The sequence below is a fragment of the Podarcis vaucheri genome, assembly GCF_965113315.1.
Source record: "Podarcis vaucheri genome assembly, chromosome: 13".
Lineage (NCBI taxonomy): Eukaryota > Metazoa > Chordata > Lepidosauria > Squamata > Lacertidae > Podarcis > Podarcis vaucheri.
The window spans coordinates 41,827,176-41,844,233 of NC_138751.1; the positions used below are offsets into that span (position 1 = coordinate 41,827,176).

Genomic DNA, 17,058 nt, shown 5'->3' on the forward strand with positions numbered 1-17,058 from the left:
ACAAGTACTAGATATGGTTTTAAGGTATCTTTAAAAAAACATGATTTATTACGTGCCCTCTTCCAGAAGGTTTCAGGGTGGGTTACAGCAATATAAAATGCAGCTCGAAGACAGTTTGAAACAAATTGCAATCACAACTAGAGGGGGTCTTAAAATGTAGTGTCAACAGATAGGGTAAACAGGTGCGACTTCAGCATACAACAAAACATATCCAAGAAAGATGCCAGATGCACCTATGTGGGGAGGGAATTCCACAATTTAGGAGCTGTCATCCCCCCCCCCAACCTCCATCATTTTATTTGTATGCCCCCTTTCCATAGTTAGAACCATGGATTTTCCACATCTCAGATTACCTCTGTCTGCTCAGTTAGGAAGGCTGTAATGCAGTGAAGTGAATGCCACACCAACAAAATCCCTGTTCCGCCCAATGCCACAAACATTCCCTCAAATTCAGAAACAGTGTGGACTGTCCTCCTAGTGAGGATGATTCTGACTCTCCCTCACCGCCCCTCTGACCTGAACGGTGCTGCAGCAAGTACCCAGGTGGACATATGTAGCTGCACTAGCATACAGCCACCAAGCTCATCTGCCCAGCTCTCAGTTATGAATGCCAACTCAGTCCCTGCTATTAAATTGTGGACAACAGATGTTTTATTCTGGACAGACTTGGCAGTTACCACCACCACCAGGTGAGCTGACTGGCAACCCCCGACTCTGAAGCACAGCAGGAAAAGCAGAGGGAGCAAGGGCTTTGATGTAACACGCACTCCCCACCACTGTATATCTTTGTTTGCCTCCATATCTACCTCCATTTGCCATCATGGTAGTCCCATTCCCATTCCCCTCTGGGGCAAACCCATAACTTCCTGCCTCTTCTAAAACTTGTTCCTGAGCAATTTAGAATCCTTTAAAAAAACCTACAAAGAAAAAGAAAGGTATGGTGATGTGGTCAAACCAAACGTCTTTGTTAAATTATTTGTCCTAGGATTAGTAATGGTACTTCTAGCTCAAGCTAACTTATGACAAAATCACACAGATAGGTGGACACACTTGTCATTTCTATGTAGTTATTTACAGCAATGGATAACAGACACTGCCATTAAATTTTACATGGGCAGGAGAAGGAAATGCAGTGCTAAGAAGATTTCTATCTTGCCCTATGCCCTTGAAATGTTGAGTCATGGTGGTTTTCAACTTTTGATTGGCCTTCACTCTTCTAGAAATATAGTTCCTGCCACATCTCGTTCGTATGTATGAGCCTCCTCCTTTGAAGATTACCTGCTGCCTAGCTACTGCACACACACCTTAATCAAACAGAGCCCAACACTGGGTTAGACAGACAGCACAGACAGTGGGAGTAAGAATTCAGGTAGAGGGAATGTTAAGGGGAGCATTCAGATCCCAATACCTGAACCCTGGAAGCTTTGCACTACCAAAAAGGATTTCTGAACCACCACCTATTAGGTTTGTAAACATTGCTTAAATTTGAAGTTCAAAATGAGCTTTAATAAAAAAATATAAAAGAAATGATACCCTTTTCAGGGTGCCACATTACTCACAAAAGCCCACATTCTGTCCCTTTGAGTGAATACTTACAGGTAAAGGATTTGATAAGGAATGCTGTGGCGATGATCGTGCAACAGGTGGCACGCTTCTTCCAGGACTTGTTCCTGGACCGCTTCCCCCAGCAAACTAAAATTTGGAGGGGACCAAAAAAGTAGACCAGTAAGTTCATGGAAACACTGTGAAAGTTTCACAGAGCAAAGCACACTGCACAGGTGCATAGAAACTGGGGCACAGAAAACTATGCACACAAGGGAACAGCTACAATTAAGATCTGGATTTTTTTTGCCCTAAAACTGTTTTAAAAATATAAAGAAGACAGTTCCCTAGAAAATTTAGTCATTTAACTGCAAGGGCCTCCCTCTCTAAGATGTTTACATATTATTTAGAAGAGTCCCTGTCTCTAACCTACATGGAAAGAATTTGCAAGGACACCGTTTTCTGAAAAGTTACATGTAAAACTGGCTTACCTCAAAATAATCACTAATTTTATGTCCCCTTGGAGTGACTTTGCCTGGAAGGAAAAAAAAACAGATGGTATTAAACCTTCAAAATCAAAACACTCTCATGCTTCAGGGTTTAATTCTTCTTTTTAAAAATTGTCTTGGTTTTGAGATAAGAAGGGAATTGGGTAGTGCCAAAGATTATGGATGTGCCTGTTTATTATAAGGGAATTTCCAGACTCAGCTGTCCATGTGCTGTAGCATTCTGCTCCTCTTAACATGTAAGACTCTTGATGTTTTCTGTGAGGGGAAAAAAGGATCCTGCACAGCTGGGTTCCTTCTTTAAGTGAGAATTGTGCATGTACTTTTCATGTAAATGACAGCTACATTTTAGGAGGACTCCCTCCTCACACTTCAGATGGTGTGTGTCAGAGTAGTAGACTAGAATGAGACAGAGCCTCTGTGTTGATGCAGAATAAATATCAATTAGGACCAACCTCTGAAACGACACAGTTCCGGGATAGTTACCAAGGGACTATCTGAAATGCAACGCTTATTATCAAAGATTCTCTGTCGCTCCCCCAAAAGCATGTTGGATAAAAGGACAAAGACATGTGTGTATGTGAGCACACACAGAACAGCAAAAGGAGAAAGTGGCAACGGAGGCACAACTGACAAGAGCTCAAAGAATGTGTGTGCATGAGGTTTTTGGAAGAGGCACATAAATCGCTGCTTGAATGGCATTTGAAGGATGAGGAGGTAAAGTCGGTTATGATTCATTGGGCTAAAGATTTTGGGTATAATATACAGCTGAGTGATTGGGGAAAATTATGGAAAGAGGGTTTAAAGTTTACTGCATGCAATGCCTTAAAAGAAAATGTGATGAAAATGATGTATAGATGGTATATTACACCTGTTAAATTAGCTAAAATGTATAAAGTTAGCAATAAATGTTGGAAATGTAAAGAAAAAGAAGGAACATTTTATCACATGTGATGGGAATGTAAAAAAGTGAAAAGCTTCTGGGAAATGATATATAATGAGATGAAAAAAATGTTGAAATATACATTTATAAAGAAATCAGAAGCATTTTTACTGGGCATTGTAGGAAGTGATATAAACAGAAAAGAATATAAGCTGTTTTTATATGCAACGACGGCAGCAAGAATATTATTGGAACAAAAATGGAAGCAAGAAGAATTACCGACGAAAGAAGAATGGAGGATGAAATTAGTGGACTATGCAGAACTAGATAAACTAACAGGAAGGATTCGAAATCTGCGGAACCAGAAATTCACAGAAGACTGGCGTAAATTTACAGACTATTTGAAAAGTAATTGTGATGATCGGACTACGTTTGTAGGTTTGCAAGAAGTTTTGTGAGGTGAATTATTGGAACTATTGCAAAAATATATAAAGGGGAGGATGGTTAGTTAAGATAATTAAAGGCAATATGAATTTAAGAAATGCATAAGAAGTGGTCAAAACGGTGGATGAGCAGAGGTGCTGATGGAAGTCCAAAAAAAGATTGTATATGTGGTGAAGTTTTGTGGTATGTACTATAATTTATATGTTAAAATTAATAAAAATTGTTCCAACCCACATTGGGGGTGCCTGGCTCGTGTGTGTGACGTCATGTGCGTCACACACATGACATCACACGGCATGACACAGTGAACACATGACATCACATGGTGCAATGGGGCCCGTCACAGCCTCTGAAAGGCCCTGCAAATTGGCAAAGTGATCAAATGGAGAATAAAGTAAAAAGCACTGAAAGTTATGTGACATCTCTCTTCCGCCCCAGATGGCTGAAAGGAAATCCTGTGGCCAGGGCACCACTGTGAGTGCCTAAACACCCTGTGCAAACCACTGATGACTTTACGCTCACCTACCAACTGGGCAATAATATGTTCCAATTTAGTTTATAAACTTATAAGTGCATTGATATGTAACCCTCCTCATTGAGTTAAGTAGGTAGGCATGGAGTTTTTGTTTGCTTTGCAAGGCATCAATCTTTGTAGACAGGTTAAATTTTAGGATTTTATTTAGCTTTGGCTTACCTGGACCAATACCATACTAGGCATTTGTTTGGTTGAGCTATTTAAATTTTTTTTTAATATTAAGGAACATATGAAAATAAGTGCTTGTGCATATTTCTCATTCAAATCTTCTGTGTAAACAAATCAGTCTCTAATAAAAAGGGATATTTCCTCAAAAAAAATAAAATAAAATAAAATAAAAATTATTATAAAAAAAGGAAGAGGCACATAAAAGAAACTGAGGATGGATGCGGGAAGACATGGCAGAAGTGGGTGGATAAGGAGCAACCATAATGGGGCCAGAGAAGGAAGTGTCATCAGTATGATTCCAGACTATGCAAAGGTTGCTCCATATGATTCTTGGGATTAGGTGCTTCTGGGTGATTTGTCAACACCAAAAATGACCACTTAAGAAAGGAAGCATCAGAAAGGGAAATTTTTTACTCTTCCTCACAATTTAGGTCTACATTCTCCGATATACCAACTTCTGATAGATTCCTAAGGGCTATTTCAACCATTATTTTTATTTTTACATGGAAGTACTTCAGTGCCTCAAGTTTTGTGACAATCATGTGTGACAGAGATGTATGATCACTGCAAGTGACTATCTTTGCCAAGCAGCCACTGGAAAACCATGCCCAAACGTGACATGTGCATGTAGTGAAACAGATGCAGGTGAAAATTGCAATAAGACCGCCTCAGGACTAAAACTGTTTGTCTTATAATGCAGACAGCAAATTTTCCCTGAAGGGAAGGGTGCTGCTCCAAGCTCAAGATCATAACAAGTTGCCCAATACACCTTTGAGTCAGACTCAAAGATATCAAGGGAAAATAGAATTCTCAAACAACTGTGCTCATTACTGAATGTTTGGAGATCCTAATTAGGGGGCCTAAAGCACAGCTTACCTTGGTTGGTCTCAAAGGATTCCCCTTTCCTCTTCCTGTTGCGCTGGTCATTCTGTTTTTTTTCTGGAGTCTTAAGGGGGAGAAAAACAAATCCCAAATCAATTTCTGCAGATATCTCAGCATCAAAGCACACTAAGAAATTCAAAACCCCCTGGAAGACTTCTCAGTTTGTAAACACAGAGGGTTATGTTTCCCCTCTTTGATACCGGGGAACAAAAAATCAGTGACCACTGCAACCCCACTAACAGCAAGTATTACACCAAAAATGAATTAACTCCATTAAGGAAGACTGCAAGGCACTTGAGAGTTAAGATCACTGCCTTGCACCTTCCCGAGGGCTAAATTGTTTGAGTTTTGTTGAGGCTATTTGCATGGCAGGGAATTAGAGAGTCCAAAAGGTGGCATATTTTCTCCTGCTGGAATGGAACCCTGACTATTTTCACATAGTTGACAGTAATCAGGTATCTTCTGGTTTGACCCCAGGACAGGCTGTCCAGTAAACACCAGGTTCACTTACTTCCAGCTCCTTGTCACTTAGTGAGCCCACACTGCACAAACTCTGATTGGAAGATTCACTGTTCAGGGGCCCCTGGCGAAATAGACAAAAAAGCAAAAGTATATTTACATATGCTGAAGATGGTTATAACTCCCCAGAAAAGCATCACACACACACACACACACACACACACACACACACACACACACACTTGTTGCATCCCTTTTCAGTGCAATGAACTGTCTACAAATGAGAAATTAAAGTAATCGTGTCTTTCTTTGGTACATTTACAAAATCTCAGTTCTAATGCTGGACAGCATAGTGCCAAAACCTATCACAGGAAATTCTGTTGGTGCTAACTAGCTCCTGGTTTCTTTGCACATGTGCAGTTCCCTTCCCATATCCACTTCTGGTACTGGATGCAAAAAGTATTTCCAGGGTACCTACCACCTCAACCAAAGACTATAAGCCAGGGGTCAGCAAACTTTTTCAGCAGGGGGTCGGTCCACTGTCCTTCAGACCTTGTGGGGGGCCGGACTATATTTTTTTTGGGGGGGGGGAATGAACGAATTCCTATGCCCCACAAATAACCCAGAGATGCATTTTAAATAAATAAAATTCAACTCATGTAAAAACAAGCTGATTCCCGGCCTGTTTGCGGGCCGGATTTAGAAGGTGACTGGGCCTGATCCAGCCCCTGGGCCTTAGTTTGCCTCCCCATGCTATAAGCTGAGGATAAAACAAAACTTGCATTTACTTGATTAAACCTGTTTGTGTAAAAACTGATGTAAAAGCTTTTAAGGAGCACTGGTGACACAAGGACACTTGCATCCTGACATTATGTTGGGCACCACTGCCATCAGTTCCTAGTGGGGAAGGATGTTATTTATTTAAACAGATTTCTTGCCCACCCTTTACTACAAGATCGCAGGATGGGCTACAACCAAGCAATAATTATATAATATTAAAATCAAATCAAATCCTTTAAAAGAAAAAGATCAAACAGTACACCAAACAGGAAGGTGGCATGCCTATTATATCTATGCTGAGAATAGATACACAAAAATTGAAGGACCCTGCAGTGGTTCTGGGAAAACGAAAAACATTAATCTCTGGGTAGCCATCAGAGCATAAATACCTATGTCTCCCATTACCAACAGGAGTCTCAAGCAACTGGAATATTCTCACCTAAGTGCCAATTCCTATCTTTATATACAAGGAAGAATTGGCTACAATTACACAATAAGCTGTACAGTAGAACTGCACCAGACGCCCAAGCACTAAATAAAAATGTCCTTCTGGTTGCAGAGAAACACACATGAATACTTTGGCCTTAAACTCCACTCAGGCGGTATACTTGTGTCTTGACTATGTTACTTCAGATCTAAGATGAGGGCCTCACATAACTAACCAAAAAAATTCTTGCAGATTAATACATCAGGGAAAAGGCTCGGCTCGGCAAATAGGGCTAGTTCCCCCTAAGTTCCTTTTCAGTTCACAACATAAAAGCTTATCTCACCAACCATATCCTATTCATTCAAAAAGTCTTCAAAAGATGGTGGACTTATCTGTTTTTTAACAATAATTTGTGTATTTTTAATAACGTCAAGTTTTCCCATAACACCTTTGTAATACCGTGGGAACGTTTTACGTTTGGGAGTCTCAGATGGATCTGGCTGGCAAATTTAATTGTTAAAGTAAGGTTAATGTTGACATGCAAGTCAGCGCACAGACTAATAACAGAAGAGTTACAAAGACTTGAGAGACTATACACATGAACCAACAGCAATGAGATCTTTGAAAGAAAGTGGGGGATTTAGTTCATCATATTTCCCTTGAAGAAGTTTAGAATAACTACATAAAGGAACATGAAGCTCCAAAACATACACAGTGGCTAGGTTGATTTGTGTTAAGTACAACATTTGCTAGTGATGCCCACCTGGTGCCATCATTAACACGCTTCCAGCTCCAGGTAAAATCTCTCTACTCTCAGCTACTTGACAAATGAGGATGATATTGCTGACTATTGATGGTACGTTTTTTGCTGATGCTCTATTGGATTTGTTTGTATTGTATGGTTTTTACTGCAATGGATTGCTCTTTTTCTCATCGTATGCTTTGCATTTTGCTTTCTCATTTTGTAAACTGCTTGGAGACTTTTTACTGCCAAGCAACTAACAAGTTGAAATAATAACAACAAAATGTATACACCATTATTATTAATAAAATACCAAAGTAGTACCATTTTGGCCATCTCGGGAATTTGAATCTTTTTCTTTCTTTCTTTGAAGTGGAGCAACCTGGACCTCAAAATTAGACCTAAAATTAAGATAAGAAACTGTCCCTCAAAGAGGTAAGGAGGCGTTGCCAATTCCACCTTCATTGCAGTCATGTGAACCAAAACTGCATGACATTCCTGATTGTCCCCCAATTCCCAGCTGTTTTTTTTTTTGAGGGGGGGCACAACACTGTCTTGTTTTATTAATTCCCCAAATGTTTTCACTAAGAAAGCCCAAGACGCAAGCTTAAAAAAAAACCTTCTTGAAATACTGCAGCCAAATGATAAGCTCATGACAAGATTTAATGGAGCAAAAATGAATACACTAAACTTGGCTGCACATAAAATCAAACTTAATGAAACCCAAAGCGAGTGATGACAGTTCCAAATCAAATATGGTCTACAAAAACTTTGTTTCAACAATCCTCCAGTCCAGGCATAGGCAAACTCGGCCCTCCAGATGTTTTGGGACTACAACTCCCATCATCCCTAGCTAACAGGACCAGTGGTCAGGGATGATGGGAACTGTAGTCTCAAAACATCTGGAGAGCCGAGTTTGCCTATGCCTGCTCCAGTCTATTATTGGCAGGCTAGCAACATGTCTGTGATGGGAATTATGTAACACAGACTTATTTGCTACCTGCCTAGGGTGAGCAGCAGCTGTCATGGATAAGCACACAGATAGCAAGGGGTTGTATTCAATTAAATCCTACTCAGATTAGCCTCACGGATATCAATGAATCTAAATTAGTTATGTCAATTAACTTCAATGGGTCTACTCTGAGTAGGAGTACTACCCAAGGATTATCACATGCAAGCTCTCCTCTAGCGTCAGAGGACTACCACACTCACCTTTCACTAACATTTGCATTTATATAATCTGTATCTACTGTAAGAATTTAGAACTATGAAGAACTGGTACCAGTTTACCTTTGATTTTGTTGTTGCCTCTTCCTTTTATTTTTTATTGCATTATACTATAAGACCAAGAGCAGGGGTTGTAGTTTTTGAATCTTTTTGAAGCACCTATAAAACCTAAGGCACTTTGAAAACCAATTATAGTTGTTATTGTCGCTGAGGGCTGTTTTTCTAAGAATCCCAAGAATGTCAGGATCCCATTTTTGCAACCAATTCAACATGCAACTTCATCCATAAAAATAAGATGGAACACAGAGAAATTCAGTCTTGAACATTTAGTTTGGATGATGTTATGATATGCTAGTGAAAACAGAAGAAACCTGAGAGAACTGGAGATGGCTGACGGAAGAGAATGCCATCAACATTGATGTGGGATTTAAAACAAAGAATGAAAGAAGTTACCAAAAGCAGATACTTGATATAAGGACAGAAAAGAAACTTTAGTTATAGGAATGTCTAGCATTGTGTGAGAAGGTAACTTCTCAAGCTTCCAAGATAAGTTCATTACTCAACTGATAAAAAGCATTCAACTTCTACTAATGCTCACTGCTCATATATTATGAACTTTTCACATCAAAACAAGCTGCAGAGGTCATGAAATGCCGGATTATTTTCGAAGTATGTTTGATTTCTCAACATTTAGAGGTCATACATACATTTTGCTTCAGGAGTGTTCTCCATCCCCATGACAGCAAGCAAAAGATGCCAAAAGTTGACACTTTAGATTATTAGAAGTCCACCAAGCATCAAATGAAAGGTTACTGAGTGTGCACATGCTTTTGGTCAGTGAGCTGTGCTGATACCAACCTTTGCAACGCCAGCTCCAGTGAACCTGGCCTCCAACAGTTCCTGCCGTCGTGGGTCCAGGCTATGCAATTCTTCCATCATATCTGCCAACAATGACAGACAACACAGTGTATAAGTATCCAATGCAGAGATAATTAAAGCTTGCCATTATTGGGTTGAAGTCAAAACATTAATATAAGGAAACATTAATAGTATTAACCAATCAAACATGAAAGGGTATATAGTGATACAACACTGTTGTTTTAAATGGTGTCATTATAACCAGAACTGTGGGTAACATCCTTATTTCTCCAATAAAATTATTCCCGGCATTGTTGGGTGGTTTCTTTGTGTATGAACTAACTACTCTTCCCTTACTATGCACAAGTGAATGTGATTTAATTATCCTTCTCCACATGGATCAAGGGCAAAGTTTGGATACCCAAAATTCCTTTCTCTCTCACCCTAGTAAATGTCTGTGGAACAAGCATTTTTAACATAATATCATTAGTAGCAACCGCATAAGATCTCCAGGAATCAAGAAGCTAAGATTGTAAGGGAAAATGCATAACAATTCACTACTCCTAAAAAGAGAAAAGGCAAATGCTAACATGCTGAGATGCACTATATATATTTTTAATTGCTTCAGTCCCACATCACACATACAGGACTGGGTATGTTCATTTCTGAAGGACCTGTTTGACCCTAATATATCCTCATTCTGAGAAACATGTTGCTATCCCATGCTTTCCTATGAAGAGCAAGAGAACACTGAAGATACTACATTTGCAAATCACACTCTGCCAAAGCAGCAACATGTGTTTCCACTGGCAGCTCAAAAGTACTGGACAATCTCCCTTCATTAACCACATTTCACATCAAAACACTAATGGAGAACAGGACATGGGGCTGGCCTTTCTATTCCACATACAGTTGTACCTTGGTTCTTGAACAGAATGCGTTCCAGGAGTCCGTTTGACTCCCAGAACCATTCAAAAACCAAGCAGCAGCTTCCGATTGGCTGCAGGAGGTTTTCAATTGTTCGGAAGCCGAAATCTACGAGTTCCAAGGCGTTTGGCAACCAACGTACGACTGTAAATATACCGGAACCCTATTTTCCTATGAATGTTGTATCTTGGAGATTCTGGTCCTCCATCAGTGTGGCACAATTCTTCAGTTTGCTGATGGGTTCTCCTCTGTGTTCATGTAAAGCCACTCTTAGTAACTTTCCTCTGAAGTTGGTTAACAATATCTGGTCCCTTATAAACAATTAAACATACACTAACAATAAAGTCAAAGAAGTGAAACAAACGTATTGTGTTTCAAAAAGCTCACTGTCAACCTAACTAATAAATATAGCTAATAAAATATTTCATTCCTGTTTACAAAAGTCAGAGATAATACATATGCATTTCCTCAGTGTAGAGATAGATCCTTGACCGTGCATTCTTCTACCCTACAATTTATAGACCAACCCCTCAAAGGTTACGCTAAAAATATCACAGAAATGAAAACATTTATGGATAACAAAGGGACAAGGTCTATTTTCTTTTCAATTCCCTTTAGCATCTTCCCAGACAGATCTACCATGAGCTTGACTGCTGAAGGGTACACAACCAAACACTAAAACAGAAACAGAGGCCACAACATGGTTCAGATAATAGAACTGTAGAATTGGAAGGGACCACGAGGATCATCTAGTCCAACCCCCTGCAATTCAGGAATCTTTTACCCAACATGGGGCTCAAACCCATGACCCTGAGATTAAAGATTTCATGCTCTACCGACAGAGCTAGAGTATGTGTATAGCAAGAGTTCTTGGGAGTTCTTGAAACATTTCAGACTGGCTCAGAGGAAATACTAAACTATAATTAAAGGAATCTTTGGGGACGCGGGTGGCGCTGTGGGTAAAACCTCAGGGCCTAGGACTTGCCGATTGTATGGTCAGTGGTTCGAATCCCCACTGCGGGGTGAGCTACTGTCTTTCGGTCCCAGCTCCTGCCCACCTAGCAGTTCGAAAGCACCCCTAAGTGCAAGTAGATAAACAGGTACCGCTTTATAGTGGGAAGGTAAACGGCGTTTCCGTGTGCTGCGCTGGTGCTGGCTCGCCAGAGCAGCTTCGTCACGCTGGCCCCGTGACCCGGAAGTGTCTCCGGACAGCGCTGGCCCCTGGCCTCTTAAGTGACATGGGCGCACAACCCGAGTCGGACACGACTGGCCCTAAAGGGCAGGGGTACCTTTACCTTTACCTATGTTTAATCTTAAATACGGTAACGGGGGGGGGGGGGAACCAACTTCATGCCATAGTTTATAAAGATGGCTTGGTTCCACAAAGCATAAAGTTAACCATAGTTTAGGGTTCATATGCAATGCCAAAGCAGAAACTTCCAATCTCCTTTTTGCGATTGTGTCAAAGGCTAGGAGGAGAAAAGCCCTGAAGGAGGCCAGGCCGGTTCCCATAACCCTAGACTATGGTTCAGGTAGTGTTATAGCCCTTAAATGGAGCAATTATTTAATAATTGATTGACAGAACAGTAGAAAAGCAAAGTGCATCTGACCCTATGACTCACACTTTTCCAAAGGCATTGTTTCCAGAACTATTTATTCACTTTCATTTCCCCAACTAAAAAAATAAAACACTGAATCACTCTGGACTTCTAGCACATGCCTAGAAGGAACATTCCTGAAGACCACCAACACCCTTTAGAAAGAGGAAGGGGGGGGGACCAGCTACTGACTTCACATCAGTTGTTCTGTTTGCTCTCCATTTTGTCCCCATTATCACTTTTCTAGAAGACTGCAGCAGAAGAAAAAGCATCAAGCATCAAGTGGAATTCTTAGAAATGACTAGTCAGGGAGTTTTTAACAGCAGCCAGGATAGTTAAAGGACTGCTTTCTCCCGCTCATTAAGATATTTGGGGGAAGACTCTTCTGAATCCTGCTAACATCACAGTTGTGTTTGGCTGGGATACATCTGCAGCCAGATTTTGAAACTCCCTTCCCAGGGAACCTCATTTCCCCATCTCTCTTTAGCATTTTACAGTGGTACCTCGGGTTAAGTGCTTAATTCGTTCCGGAGGTCCGTTCTTAACCTGAAACTGTTCTTAACCTGAAGCACCACTTTAGCTAATGGGGCTTCCTGTTGCCGCCGGAGCACAATTTCTGTTCTCATACTGAAGCAAAGTTCTTAACCCAAGGTACTATTTCTGGGCTAGCAGAGTCTGTAACCTGAAGCATCTGTAACCTGAAGCGTATGTAACCCGAGGTACCACTGTATTTACTATCTGTTATCTGCTACCTCCTTTTAGCTGTTCAATAGTTTTGTTATCATGCTATCAACCACTGAAATATTTTAAAATGGAAAGGCTAGTTGTATATTTATAGCGAGGGTGTGGAACCTATGGCCTTCCAGATATGGTTGCACTACAACTTCCATCATCTCTAACTACTGGTATGCTGGCTAGGGCTGATGGACAACTCCACTCAAGTCCAACAACATATGGATGGCCACAGGTCCCCCATCTTTGACTTATAACAGATAAATAAGACGGCAGTGCTGTAGTGTTGCTGGTGATAGTCTGAAGAACATGTCAACAATATGACCATACGGCTACAACCTTAGCCACACTTTACTTTGAAATATACATATCAGTGCAAGTGATGGGACGTCCAAATAGGCTTATTTTTTATCACAGTATCTATTAGAAGGAAGGAAGTGGTTCTAATCGAGTATGCTTACAAACATTCCAAAATCTCCCAACAAGGCTTCTAAAACAACTCAATAAGCTACAAAGGAACCAGCTGGGAAGATAATGAAGCATTCATAATTATTAAAAGCATTCAAGTTTAAAGCAGCCACACAAAGGTGGGTTTGTCACCTCAGGGACTTCTGAACCCCTAAAGTGGGCGGCCATCTGAGAAAGGCATTTGTGCATGTTTTAAACAGACTTCTGATCACTTTCCCCTCATGGCATGTTAAATTCCCTGAAGTGGGAATTGAGCATCTCTCAAGCATGTATGTGTGCAGAATGACGATAAAGCAAACAAACTGTTGTTTCGTGGCATTATATGAAATGATAAACGAATACGTAACGTCCCTCAATTGAGTGTCCCCCTTGCCCTGACTTCTACTCCTTGCTATTTCAGCGGACACATTTATTTCACTTTGCAACCTCCAATCCCGCTCGCTTTATCCTTGACTTCTCAAGAGATGGCCCTACAGTTTAGGACCCAAGACCACCACCTTGTTGGAATTTACAATAGTTAAAACAGGAGCCAATGACTCTCCCCACCCAGGCAAGCATCCAAGCCTTACCCACTTGTTCTTATGGGATGGGGACCACCTCTTTTACTCCAATGGGGAGTGACAGAAGAGCACCCCTTTCCCCTCCTGCTTTAACCCCTGCTAACCTATTAACCCCCCATTTTTATTTCAAAAAAGCAGTAACAACCCCTACCCACACTTCCAGCTGTGGCGACTCCCACCCGTGGGGGCCTGCCGTCCCCAGAGGCCGCTGACATCTCACTCTCCCCTTGACCGGAAAACAAAACAACCCCCTCACGACCAGGCCCAAGGAGGCTCGGCCCCTGAGACCTCTAGGCCCGGCAACCCACCTACCCCGCCGCGCCCCGTTCACTGACACGGGTGGGCGCGACCCTCTCCCAACCACTTGGAAAGTTACCAAGGCAACGGAGCCCCCCCCCCCACCCAGCACGCGAGAGGGAGGCTCTTCCGCCCCCCCTCCCCAACCGACCAGAACGTTCCCATAGCAACAGCCCGGGCGCGCTCGCCACCCCCCCCACACAACTCGCCCCCCCGGGCTTGCAACTTCTAATTAGGCAACGTAGGCCAGTCTCGAGGCCTACACGAGACAACGGCCACCACGCGCGTTACCTCCCCCCCAACCCCCCCCCACACGTCGCCCCAATAAAAACAACCCCACAGTAATATGAGACACCCACACACCCCAAGGCCTACAGGGGCATGTATGGGTCCGTCTCCCCCCCCCACAACGTTACCATAGTAACCCGGGCCCCTTTCCCGAGGTTGGGACACGGTGGGGGGGGGGCGCACTCGCCCTTCTTCCGCGGCGTTGCTATAGCAACCGATAGGACCGGGGGGGGGAGGCGAGGCCTACACAGACCGTTGACCCCCCCCCTCAAGAAATAAAATGTCACCAAGTGTAACGGCGACGGAGCTGGGGGTGAAGGAGAAGCCCCAGCTGCAAGGCCTACCTACTCCTCCCTCGGAAAGCGCCGCCGCAGCTGCACCTCTTCCCCGACCCTCCTAAGGCCTACCAGGGGAAGGCCGGCCTGTTCGCCTGCTCTCCCGCTCGCCTGCCGGCCACGGCCTGGATGGAAGGGCGGCCGGGGAGAAGCGAGCCCGTCCGCAACGTGGGGCCGGGGCAAGGGATGCCCGGGACGCGCGGTCTCTCTCACCTGTGGCGGCGGCTCGGCTGGGCTTCGCTCCTGGGCCAGCCGGTTGCAGGGCCCTTTTTTGCCCCAAGGAGAAGACGGGGAGATGGAGAAGGAGGGATCACCGGAGGAAGGTGGCGGCGGGAGAGCAGCTGCTCCTGCTGCGCCCTCTCGGCAGAGACCGAGAAGGGAGAGAAGCGAGCAGGCAGGCCGTAAAATCCCCGGCCTCGCGTAGGCTCCCCGCCCGGCCAAGGTAGCCTCGTTCCCGAGAGGGTTGGGGCTCTCCTCCTCCTCCTCCTCTTTTTCCCCCGAGGACGGGATTAGGGGTGGGTGGGTGGGAGAGGGGGGGCGTTTACCCCAAAAATGCTATTCAGGTGGGGGGGTTGGTTGCAAGTTGCGATCAATGGGGGCGGGGCAGCCCCCCCACATTTCACTTTTTCTCCCCCCCCAGCTCTCGCCTATACACCCCCTTCTCCCCCGCCCCCCTTTACTTAGGCTTTTTTTTTTTTAAGCCCAGCCCCCGGATCGATTGGTGCAAGGAGAAGAGGTGTTGGGGGGGGGAACCACTTGTGAAAGCACGTGTTGTCTCGCGAGATTTGCACGGGTGGGAGGTTGGTGTGCGGGTGCGCGAGGTGGGGCGGGGGGGGGGAGGTTGAGTCGGTGGTGGTGAGAAAAAGGTTGGGGGAAGGGGAGAGGTCAGTGCAAGGAGGTGCTAAAAACCTCGGGGTGGGGCGATGGGAGGGCCCGGGCTGCATTGCATTGCATTGCATGTGGCTTTTTAAATTTTATTTAACCCTGCCTTATTTGCGGGCACCGGGTTTTGCCAAAGGCGGATGGACACCCCGCCCCCCCCCACCACCACCGTGGGGATTGTTGCAGAATCCAGGACTGACAGGTGGTGTCCGGCCTGACAGGTGGAAAAAATTGCTGAGTCAGAGCTTTCATCAAGGGGGGGGGTCATGGCATGGAGACTGCTTTCCTTCTTGGGGGGGTCGCAGCAAAACGAAGAATGGACCCATATACTGGGCGAGGGGGTGTTGGGGTACACAGAGGAAGGTGTTTTGCCTGTAACTCAAGAGGGGGGCGTGGTCGCCTTTGTATAATAGGGACTTAAGGTAGGTGGGTATTTTTTCTGCATTGTGGTCAGGTGCAGGCGGTGGGTTTGTCTCCAAAGGGATGGGGGTCTGTGTCTCGGGGTGTTATTTGCAGAAGGGGGGGGGGTGTCTTGTGCTTTGGAAGCTTCAAGGCGATTATATATACAGTTCAACCGGTGTGTTTTTTCATCAGTGGCATTGCGGGAGGAAGTAAAGGATGCGGAAGCGTTTGGGCTGATTTGTGAGCATGTGGGGGATTTCTTGATCCGGAGGAGAAAATGTGGGTGTACGAAAGGCATGAGGTGGTTAGTAGTTCACAACAGTCCTACATGATGTATCTCAAAAGCCGATCAGAGCGAGTTCAATGGAGGTTGCTCCCAGGTAAGTGGGTACAGGATTAGTTGGGAGATGGATGGGTGTTTTTGCCTTGGAAAGTGTCAGGGAAAGGTGTAGGCATCATGGGGAAAAGCCAGGTTGAATCACAAGCAGGCATGTGGAGGTGCTGGGGTGTCAGGGAAAGGGTATATTTCAAAGGACAAGGGTTTGTGTGTGTGGCTTCTTCATTTGCCGGATCCAGGAGAAAGCCCAACAATGTACAAGGTTAATTTGTGGGAGTCAGATATAATTGTGAAACAGTGGCTTGTTTAAAGCTATTGCTAAGGCAGAGGTGAGGAATGCCCAGTCCTCCCCATTTAGCCTGAGGCCATTTTGGCCAAGCCACACCCATAATGGGTATTTGTTGGCACCAGTCCAAGATTGTGTCAAATGGTGCTTTCGGTGGGGCTTCTGAAGACTCTGCAAGGGGGGGGGGAGGTCACCTGTTGTCATTGCCCACCTGTCAAACTTTGCCCATCGGGGGTTAGGGAAGATGACAATCTGGTCCCTCAGGGTAGAAAGGTTCCCACACCTGAGCTAATGGAGGAATTCACACAGTGCTAAGTATGTGTCATGAACTGGTTTGGATGCAGAGCAGTAGTGGGAGGCACCAGCTGGGGAACGCCCAAGGGAACCCTCAGGGGAAGAAGGCTGAGGGCCAGGGGATTGGTGGTGGAATGATGATGATGAGTGGTGAGAGGGAGAAGAGGGAACAGACTGGGAGGAGGAGGAGTCAGAAGCT

The 17,058-nt window shown here is 44.1% G+C and overlaps 1 protein-coding gene across 7 annotated transcripts in view; it reads right to left on the minus strand.

Annotated features, from left to right (window-relative positions):
- TLK2 (tousled like kinase 2) overlaps window positions 1–15,287 on the minus strand; it is a 39,560-nt gene extending 24,273 nt beyond the window's left edge. For 2 of the 7 annotated variants that reach the window (XM_082194802.1, XM_082194801.1), the window contains exons 1-5: window positions 7,693–7,745; window positions 5,472–5,543; window positions 4,955–5,024; window positions 2,034–2,077; window positions 1,597–1,692 (exon numbers count right to left, since the gene is read on the minus strand). In XM_082194802.1, the coding sequence (XP_082050928.1) occupies window positions 1,597–1,692; window positions 2,034–2,077; window positions 4,955–5,024; window positions 5,472–5,543; window positions 7,693–7,704 (294 nt within the window). In that variant the 5' untranslated portion in view covers window positions 7,705–7,745. Of the gene's footprint in view, window positions 1–1,596; window positions 1,693–2,033; window positions 2,078–4,954; window positions 5,025–5,471; window positions 5,544–7,692; window positions 7,746–9,453; window positions 9,537–13,889; window positions 14,031–14,451; window positions 14,472–14,667; window positions 14,690–14,871 lie in introns of those variants that run through there. The other 5 variants (XM_082194804.1, XM_082194805.1, XM_082194807.1 and 2 more) reach the window with 5 other exon arrangements.
- Between the last annotated feature and the right edge of the window lie 1,771 nt (window positions 15,288–17,058).